This window comes from Lupinus angustifolius, chromosome LG01, assembly GCF_001865875.1.
Source record: "Lupinus angustifolius cultivar Tanjil chromosome LG01, LupAngTanjil_v1.0, whole genome shotgun sequence".
Taxonomy (NCBI): domain Eukaryota; kingdom Viridiplantae; phylum Streptophyta; class Magnoliopsida; order Fabales; family Fabaceae; genus Lupinus; species Lupinus angustifolius.
Genome location: NC_032009.1, coordinates 25777584 through 25788475, shown reverse-complemented (window position 1 = coordinate 25788475; position 10892 = coordinate 25777584). Strand labels below are relative to the sequence as shown.

The following is a 10892-nucleotide window of genomic DNA, read 5'->3' as shown; positions in this document are numbered from 1 at the left end:
TAAAATTCATACATTGTTAGTGCATATATTCTTCTCTCAAAGAATAATACTTCTACATAACTTATTTGACAAGAAAAAATTCAATATTCTCTTCAAAACTCTCACCCTTTATGAAGTTTCACTCTCTTTAGTATCACATGACATATTCCCCTCCCCTGATATCGCTTTAGATAACTCTCCAACTCAAACCCATTTATTTTTTCACCTTAAAAATGTCATATTTGCTCTTTATAAATCAGTTTTCTTCAATTGCTTTTTTCATGGCACATTATCATATGCCTATGAAGTCAAGACATGATTACTTATGATTTGTTTGTTTCTTGAATCAAATTTTAGTCATGGACATGTTATTCTTTGTTAGTGAACTATTTTTTTATTAATTAATTTTAGTTGGGTTATTCCATTGCTATGTATGATATTCTTAATTTCGTTATTTCTATCTTTATATATTTTTCTCTTAAAAAAATATTTGTATCAATCTCAAGCATACATTATTTTGATTCTCTATTTGAAAGAATTGAAAAACTAACTTTATGCTAGATTCTTCTGAGTTTAAAATACATATAATGTTTATAAGAGATAATGAACTTATTTGTGTTTACGAATATTTGGAATTTCTTCATAGATTTGTTATATTATATTTTTATCATGTTTCTTGGGAATTTAAACATGAAAGAATAACTTATTTTTACATTAAAAATTTATATATATTCTAATGATTTCATATGTTATTTATGTATAAATCATAATGTTGCCCCCTCTAAAATTATGGTCAAAATCTGTCACTATCAATGGTTGAATACTTGAACTACTAAATAGTGAATATGAATGAAAATAGGACAAACAATGGTAATTTTTGTATTTAGAATTAAAAATCATTAATGTTTTCTACATATAAAGTTTAAAACTAACACATAACATAATTGGTAGATAATGGAGTTTTGTAAGCATAATATAATAGGTCCAGTTCTAGTTAATTATATAGAAAAGGCTAAGAAAAGTCATCTTGGTGATGTTTGAACATCAAAAGAGATTACTATTTTTTCTGTCGCTTTAGGGTTTGTTTACAAGTTAATTCTTGGAGTGCAAGGGATAGAGAATTATAAGTTATAAGTGAGATTCTCCAAAACTTATTTTTAACCCAGCTAAATGTAAACTCATTCTAGCTCTAAAACTAATTAAATTAAGATTTAGGAGATAGATAATTAATGGTGGATTATCAAAGCATAAATTGATGATAGGGATTTTTTTAATATATGCCACATGTTAAAAATAAGGAAAATAAATTTACATGAGAGAATGATTTTGCAGTACGTTGAGATGAGATGTTTGTAGTTTTCCTATATAATCTCAGCTATATCTAATCATATGTGACACAGGCTAAGTTAATAAAGTTAGTTGTCTAAATAAGTTGGATTATGAATTAATTATATTTCTGGCTTGAAAAATAAAATTATATTAATTAAATTAATCCAATAATAACTTAAATGTTGCACTTTTAAATATTACTGACACTTTTATAGGTTTGTATTTATGTAGACACAACTATTTAGGATTTGATTAATCATAAAAATAGTAGTTTAAAAGAAATTAAGGTGGAATCGTTAGGATACAGGTTAGTCTGTCATATAATAGTTCTTCAGTTAATCAATAATATATTGGTTTAATGGTATAAGATTCATATTGATCTCCAAAACAACCTAAAATATCAAGTCCTAAGAATAATACTTACTAAGAAAGACAATACGTGTTCAGAAATAAATTAGTTGCTTATAAGATAACTTAGAAACAATAACAAAAAAAATAGTTCATGAATTTGAGTGTTTGAGTGACAGGTAGGTTTACTTTATTTACTCAGGGAATTTAACATGTGAATTTAAACTTAGGTTATCTTCGGTCCAATATTGTTTGGGCTTAAAAGCAACTAAAAAGGAGAATTAGAAATAAAATTATCGATCGTAAATAAGAGTTCAAGCTTTTTTTGTGATTTCATTTTTTTCTTTTAACTTGAAAGCCACATTTAAGCTAAAATTTGTTTGGCATGGTAACCATGGGGGATAAATTTATCATAATAAATAAAGTTAAGGATTTGTAAGCTGCTTGCATAAATTTAGCTAAATAAATTTAACTTTCTATTTCATCACCTTCATAAAAAAAACAAAAACTCCCTATCTCATCAACTAAGACTCTCATTCCAAAACGCCCTATGTTTAGAAACCTTCGGATAGAAAGAATATAACACAAATATAGAACTATACATTTATAGGTAGGAATACCCACCAAGTACATAGTAAACATGAAACCGTTAAATGGAACAAAAAGACAACTATAATACAAATATAAAATCATCAACATCAAAGGCATAAACACAAGCACAAAATAAATTAGATTCCCCCTAAGGAATTTAATTTCGTGTGCCCACAATGCATGTTTAATTTCATATCCATAAAGAATCAAAATATAATATCTATGCATTGACTATATAAAGATTTATACATAATTAATGCATCATTCATCATTCGTTTGTATTAATTTTACTTAAGAGTCAATGATCATTGATAATATGAAGATAGATAATACACTGAACGTATAAAAAATTCTTACACTCTCATTGCATATATCTTTTTTTGAATAATTAATTCCAGATATTTTATATTCTAGCTAGACAACTTGAGTGGCACCACTTGACACCACACCATGGTGTGTTTTGTACTTTTGTCATCTTTGTAAATGCTACTTTTCTCTCCTCAATGGAACAATGAAACTTACACCAGGTTGTTGTGATGTAACAAACCACTATTCTTACATTACTAAGTACTAGGTAATTATTTATGAAGATAGGTAGCTACAAATATGGGAGAATGTGATTGATGAGAATGAAAGTGGGATGTGCAAATAAAAGTGGAATCTCTCACGTAGGTTCCATAGGGTACGGGTCTTACAAAGTTGAATATTCCAAGATTCCTAAACAGACTACGTGGTTGTGCAATAGAAATATGTTCACATGAGATTAAAGTATGTAAAAAATATAAAATGTGTGGCTGCTGGGATTCGAGCCCAGGTCTCCACGGCCACAACGTGGAATTCTTACCACTAAACTACAGCCACAAGTTGTTGAATATATCCCCTCTAAGTAATTCCGTAAGATATGTGAGTCAAAACCCTATTCCGAATGAGGGAAGTCATGCAACAAAAAACTCAACTGAAATTCCAAAACACTATTTCCCAGGAATCGTGTACCCTATACACGATTTTAATAAAAAATATACTAGTTCCGTAATATTTTAAAAAGTTATACCAGAGTCGTAATAAGGCAGTCAAACTATACTAGAAATGTAACTTTTCCGAAGAACATAGGTACTTACCCAACAAAATCCATGATGTGCTCTGATTCAATTTTAGGGCAACCTTAAAAAAGGACAAACGATTAGTTTATATATATAGAAAATCAATGCATATAACCATGCATAAAATTTCTCATATAGATAGGTATACTTTTTTTTATATATAAATGAAGAACATACATTTTACTTGGCTGGATTTTCATTCCATTGGTTGAACTTGAGCATACATTATTCCTAGGTATAAAAAATTGAAAAGTACAAAAAGACAGTAATACCCCTCGACCATTTCACCACTTCCTAATGTGCATAAGTTTTTCTTTATAGTTTCACCATGCATTCGTTTTCATATGCTGCCCCATATTAGATTATGTATTACATGATACTTATGTTAATATTATATATTTATAATAGTAAGATTATGGGGAATATAATTTTAAACCTCAAAAGAAATACCTACTGAATAAGTTTAATAGGGTTTTGACTCACATATCTTACGGAATTACTTAGAGGGGATATATTCAACAACTTGTGGCTGTAGTTTAGTGGTAAGAATTCCACGTTGTGGCCGTGGAGACCTGGGCTCGAATCCCAGCAGCCACACATTTTATATTTTTTACATACTTTAATCTCATGTGAACATATTTCTATTGCACAACCACGTAGTCTGTTTAGGAATCTTGGAATATTCAACTTTGTAAGACCCGTACCCTATGGAACCTACGTGAGAGATTCCACTTTTATTTGCACATCCCACTTTCATTCTCATCAATCACATTCTCCCATATTTGTAGCTACCTATCTTCATAAATAATTACCTAGTACTTAGTAATGTAAGAATAGTGGTTTGTTACATCACAACAACCTGGTGTAAGTTTCATTGTTCCATTGAGGAGAGAAAAGTAGCATTTACAAAGATGACAAAAGTACAAAACACACCATGGTGTGGTGTCAAGTGGTGCCACTCAAGTTGTCTAGCTAGAATATAAAATATCTGGAATTAATTATTCAAAAAAAGATATATGCAATGAGAGTGTAAGAATTTTTTATACGTTCAGTGTATTATCTATCTTCATATTATCAATGATCATTGACTCTTAAGTAAAATTAATACAAACGAATGATGAATGATGCATTAATTATGTATAAATCTTTATATAGTCAATGCATAGATATTATATTTTGATTCTTTATGGATATGAAATTAAACATGCATTGTGGGCACACGAAATTAAATTCCTTAGGGGGAATCTAATTTATTTTGTGCTTGTGTTTATGCCTTTGATGTTGATGATTTTATATTTGTATTATAGTTGTCTTTTTGTTCCATTTAACGGTTTCATGTTTACTATGTACTTGGTGGGTATTCCTACCTATAAATGTATAGTTCTATATTTGTGTTATATTCTTTCTATCCGAAGGTTTCTAAACATAGGGCGTTTTGGAAGATGTGTTTTAAATTAATATGTGATTGATGAGAATGAAAGTGGGATGTGCAAATAAAAGTGGAATCTCTCACGTAGGTTCCATAGGGTACGGGTCTTACAAAGTTGAATATTCCAAGATTCCTAAACAGACTACGTGGTTGTGCAATAGAAATATGTTCACATGAGATTAAAGTATGTAAAAAATATAAAATGTGTGGCTGCTGGGATTCGAGCCCAGGTCTCCACGGCCACAACGTGGAATTCTTACCACTAAACTACAGCCACAAGTTGTTGAATATATCCCCTCTAAGTAATTCCGTAAGATATGTGAGTCAAAACCCTATTCCGAATGAGGGAAGTCATGCAACAAAAAACTCAACTGAAATTCCAAAACACTATTTCCCAGGAATCGTGTACCCTATACACGATTTTAATAAAAAGTATACTAGTTCCGTAATATTTTAAAAAGTTATACCAGAGTCGTAATAAGGCAGTCAAACTATACTAGAAATGTAACTTTTCCTATGTTCTTCTATAATGAATCCTTTTGGTTCATACTTGATGTTTTTAGTTACTTTTTGTTCCTACCACTTCTGAGCTAAATAAGAAGGCCATGAAGACCTATATAATGCGGATTGAACTTATATTCTTGAACTTCTCTCATGGCTTCACCACTTGGCTATCAAAAGTAAGGCTGACAGTGATGTTGCCGAAATGAAGTTTACCAAACATTTTAAATTTATATCTATAACTTTACAAATGCGAACATGTCAAGGTTTTAGGAGTCGTTGAAATTGAGTCGTCACTGCAATTCTGGTTGCATCGGCCACAAATGTCTGTAATTGTTTAAAACACTAAGTTTTTCAAAGATTCTAGATAGTTATTTAAAATTTTGGGCCTGATAATGAGCTCTACCACCGTTGCTAACAAGTGATGATCAAAATTTGTTGTGGGATGTAAGTTAGCAAATTTGTACAAGATGGATCAGAAAAAACGTGGACTTCAACACTGGATTGAAGGATATCAGCAGACTGATCAAGAGTAACAGTTATTCATCAACAAGTAGAAGCAAACAATTCTCTTTTTAGTGGTATTTTATCTAAGATTCATGTCATTGGTTTTGATATTAACAAAAGGAGTCTTTGATATGAAGATTAGTAGCAACAGTGGACACAAGTGGAATTTCTGTCCTATGCTTGCAAATGATGAATGCCAAGTTTTGGCTGCACCTTTGGTACCTTGGATTTCCTTGAGCTTCATTAAGGTGCCTTGTTTTGGTGTACATATCATCTTTATATGAAGGGAATTGATGAGAAGGTAGCCATTCTTGGCACTGTGACATTGTGTTGGAATGTGATGGATTGTTTCTTTTTGTTTGCTTCTTAAGAGTGTAGAGTCTATAGACAATATTGAGGATATGGTATTACCCTTGAACACTGCAGAATCTAGTAACTATTTTCTTTCTTCTAAATGTATATCCTGGTTAAAAATGGTAGCAATACTATTCTCTTTTCATAACAACAACAATCAAGTTTTTATCCCACTAAGTGAAGTCAGTTACATGATTGAACGATGCCATAAGAAGTAGCAATTCTGTATGTAAGTTTATCACGAAAATCTATAATTATGGCATTATGCAACGAAACTGCAAGAGAATGCAGTTAATGAACAAATTGAGAACAAGACAGAAGACTGGACACAACATCAGCTAAATGCAAGCGTCAACAACCAACATGAGTTGCCTGGAAAATCAATGGTTGCATGAAGTTTTCTTAAACTTCCAAGTGTACTTGGTAATCCAGCACATAAATAGTTCACTGAATAACGGTGCAGAAGTAAGCATTTTTCAGTGTCTGAGTGGGCAACATTATTAGTCAAAGCTCATCTACTCAAGAGCCAAATTTTCAATTTATCTTATTGTAACTTTGATCCATGTAAGTTACCAGTCACTCCGTCCGAATCTTTCTTTTGCCTCGGCTTTCTGTTGTTCAATAATTTCAAGCATCTTAGGATCGTGGAAACGACGACGAACATATGACCTCTCCTCAGCTTGTATCTCCTTGACAGGACTCGGATATGGGTTTGGAGGGAGTCTCTTTCCTTCAAGACGTGCAATTTGCTTTAACCGGGCATATGCTTTCTTTTTTGCCTTCTTCTCAGCCAGATATTCCATCTAAGAAACAAAAATGCAAGTGATATATTAATGGACAAAAGGGAAAAACAAATTGCAGTGAAAACATATATAGAAAGCAATTTGGTTACATACATCAGCTACAGCCAATGCTTGTTCCTCACTAACGCCCTGCTCTTTCAACTCAAGAACCCTCAACCCATATATACGAGATGGAGGAGGATCAAAAGCAGAAATCCTGTTAAAACATTAATCAAACAATTGAATCAGTGCCTAATGCATTTGATGCTTCACTTTCATTATTAGCATGAACATGTAGATAGGGGCAGGCTTTAATTAAGAAATTTGTGACTTGAATAGAGACAGCTTGAGAAGTTTATCTTACTCTTCGCAAGCAATACATATCTCCTATGAATCAGTAACAACTATTCTTAGCAAATTGACAAGAGCAGCATATATTAACATTTGTTTTGTTGGGGACAGCATATATTAATACTTTTTCTAAATAATAAAAAGTATTTTAAGATTGACTCTTTGTCAAATGTGAATGGATATGATTTATGATAGAGCACTACAACGTCATTTGATCCATTTCTTCTTTTCTTCTAAACTGAAGAAGGAAAATAGAACAAATTAGATACAATAAAAAAATCATGTAGCCGACCCCACATAGCGGGATTAAGGCTTTGTCATTTGTCTAAAATTGTTTGATCCATGTTTTCTAAAAGATTTTGATCCATGTTGTCTAAATAATAAAAGAAATATTAAAACTACAGAAGAGAGAAGTACAAAGGAACAAGAAAAGGCATCCTCACAAGCAAAACAAAAGGAAACAACTAAAACCATTACAAAAACAGTCATGCAACAAAGCGTACCATCGCTCTGCATGTTTAATAAAGAAACACCACTAAAAACATGGGCAGAGAACTTAAGTAGCACCAAAGAAATCTATGGGTGGAAATGAATCATTGAATATTCTATCATTCCTTAACAACCAGAAAACAACATAAAGAAGTAACTGCCACAGAAATTGAGTAAAATTCTAACATTCCTTAACAACCAAAAACACAAACAAATAAGTGCACAGAAATTGAGTAAAGAGAGATTGGTGTAATATAATAATACTAATATAAAAGTCAAAAGATGAATTTTAAGAAATGATACCTTATTTGGTTGAAAAATAACATTTGAGGACCTCAACCATCAGAAGAATATATAAGAAAGCACAGCATTATCAGAAAGCGGAAACAGAGAATCGGACATGTACTCTTTCGCATGGTTCAAATGAGAAGTTGTGAAACGGGTTAATGAAAAACACAGTTCACAACATGACTAGTTCTATATTGAAGAACACAGTCCACCCCCAATAAGGTGAAGTCTATCAAATTGAGAAAAGAAAAAGAAAGAGAACTACACCTCTTTCCATTGTTTTGATGGAATGAGACTTAAAGTATGCACTTGAGTTCACTCAAAAACTAGCTTTGGATGAGAAATATCCATTATAACTAGGGAACATAACAAAACGTTCTTCAATAATAATGTGATGGTCTATAAAATAAAAACATTACACAAACTAATATAATCTCTCAGTCACAAATAAACTCAGAAAGCGGAAACAGAGAATCGGACATGTACTCTTTCGCATGGTTCAAATGAGAAGTTGTGAAACGGGTTAATGAAAAACACAGTTCACAACATGACTAGTTCTATATTGAAGAACACAGTCCACCCCCAATAAGGTGAAGTCTATCAAATTGAGAAAAGAAAAAGAAAGAGAACTACACCTCTTTCCATTGTTTTGATGGAATGAGACTTAAAGTATGCACTTGAGTTCACTCAAAAACTAGCTTTGGATGAGAAATATCCATTATAACTAGGGAACATAACAAAACGTTCTTCAATAATAATGTGATGGTCTATAAAATAAAAACATTACACAAACTAATATAATCTCTCAGTCACAAATAAACATCAGTCATGACTCATGGATATGTTCAGTATTAAAAATAACATTACAATCATGCAGAACTCAAAGTTTTAGACATGGATTTTACCAAAGATGGCTTTTGGCTGTGAAAAACTAGGCATTGAACCCAACTTAACAGTTTGTATTTAAGAGCACGACACAATCTAAAAATTACATCAAAATCCATATAACTAGAAAACCAGTACAGAAGTTCTTCCTTACTGCTATACTAGGAATCAAATTTAAAGCAAGCATTGCCCCATTCCTGAATCAAAATTTAGAAAATTATACCATCTTCCCCTGTGGTCAATCTAATAAAATTATACCACATCATACGCAATACATAAATAGAGATTAGACCATTGAATATTGTAAATGAAAAAACTACAGAGACATGAAAAGGGGTATACTTGATGGCGTCATGGTATTTTGAATCTGGATATTTTTTGTAAAACTTCTTTACATAAACATCCTCAGGAAAAGTGATGGTCGGAATTTTCCCTGCAGCTCGAGGAAATGTTGCAGGCGGCGATCTGTTAAACATAGTGAAAAGAAAATATCAGACAAATTTTCACCATTCTGATAATAAAAAGGCCATGAAAATGAAAAGATTAAGACTAAGATTAAATGAGTGTGAAAAAAATATATTCAGGGGTTGCATGAGACATGGCATCCCATAAATCACTTAAATATAGTTTCTACATCAAAAACGTTAAACTCAAAAGGTTTGGATCAAAACTAGGAAAATTGAATATAATAAGCATCAATATGCTTACTATGACTCAGAAAATCAAAAATAATATACAAAATAATGAAATGTGCAATGCTAGTTGATACTGTAATAAGTATAAAGCTAAAAGTGAAAAGAAGAAATAACAAACAAACATTGAAAAAGATCCGATTTTTGGAGCAAAAAGGCCAGAGTGATAAAAACCCAGATATGAATTCTCAAATGTCACATGTAAAATTGTAGATTCAAATGAAATGAAGCGAAATGATAATGAATCAATCGAAGAAGAAAATAAAAAAGGGAATAAGTGACAAACTGTTCCATGGCTTTGAGCCAAATAGGTTCAGCCATGGCCAAACCCTTGACGAGTTTTCTGGTTTTAGAAATCAAATCCCCTTTCATAAACGACATCGTTTATATGCTTCTTCTTCCTTCTTCTGCCGTCAGAATATTTACCTCGCTGAGGGTTTGGTGGGGTGACTCGATTGAACCAAATCTTCAATTTCTGAAACGTTTGTGTTGATAAAAAGTTTCACTAGACCGTTGATTCACCCGGTTCAGACCGGTTCGATTGCATGACTAAACCGAGATTTGGTAACGTTGTTTTATATTTTATATATTTTGCTAAATACGAACCCTATTTGTTTTTTTTTCTTTAATTTTATTTTTGACCAATTTTGATTAATAATCATTTCCAATTTTTGGTTTTGGGTTCTTTTGTTATTTCTATTCTTAAATTCTTAAGCATCCGTAGTTGGCTCCTATGTAACCTTGTGGATGAAGTACATGACATGGTCTCTTTGAATTTATTATATATATATATATTATAATTATTATCTTAAAGTTTATGTTACTCATTGGTGGTGATTGGTAACAAAAAATGTATTCAATTAAAAGTTTAAGTAATATTATGTTTCTCACCAATAATATTATGTATATTTTTTGTTTCACACTAAACATTAACATTTTTCTTTTAAAGAAAAGAAAATTATAAAATTGAATGTGTTTATCTTCTTATATCTCTTTTTCCCAATGTTATTAAAACTAGTTCGGACCGGCCAGTTTGACCGGAGAACCGGCCAACTGGTCCCATAACCGGTACGAAATAAGTGTTGTGTCGGCTAAACATCAAAACCAGTGTAAACCTGAGAAAAACCGGTGAACTTGCCAGAATTTGATTGAACTGGCCGGTTCATATATGTAATTTTAAAGAACCCCACATAGGCACATACCACATAGAATTAGACTTTGGATTTATTAAAGTTGTTCTCTATGAAAATGCTTACTTTGACTATAA

The 10892-nt window shown here is 31.6% G+C and overlaps 1 protein-coding gene and 3 non-coding genes across 7 annotated transcripts; 1 reads left to right on the top strand and 3 right to left on the bottom strand.

Annotated features, from left to right (window-relative positions):
- Positions 3037-3108, bottom strand: TRNAH-GUG. The gene has a single exon. It is a non-coding gene; the product is annotated as a tRNA-His (tRNA).
- Positions 3873-3944, top strand: TRNAH-GUG. Its single transcript has one exon. It is a non-coding gene; the product is annotated as a tRNA-His (tRNA).
- On the bottom strand, positions 4982-5053 carry TRNAH-GUG. Its single transcript has one exon. It is a non-coding gene; the product is annotated as a tRNA-His (tRNA).
- LOC109358560 lies at positions 6351-10109 on the bottom strand. 4 transcript variants are annotated; one of them, XR_002108982.1, is made up of 5 exons: positions 9912-10109; positions 9276-9398; positions 7035-7137; positions 6502-6941; positions 6351-6460 (listed from the first exon to the last, which is right to left on the bottom strand). XR_002108982.1 is itself a non-coding variant. In XM_019602879.1 (5 exons), exons 1-4 carry the CDS (start codon positions 10004-10006, stop codon positions 6708-6710), a joined length of 555 nt encoding a protein of 184 aa, XP_019458424.1. In that variant the 5' UTR covers positions 10007-10109; the 3' UTR covers positions 6351-6649; positions 6699-6707. The 4 variants fall into 4 exon arrangements, 3 of the variants coding, with proteins under 3 accessions (XP_019458424.1, XP_019458415.1, XP_019458403.1); XM_019602879.1 differs by having other exon boundaries at positions 6351-6649; positions 6699-6941; XM_019602870.1 differs by having other exon boundaries at positions 6351-6667; positions 6702-6941.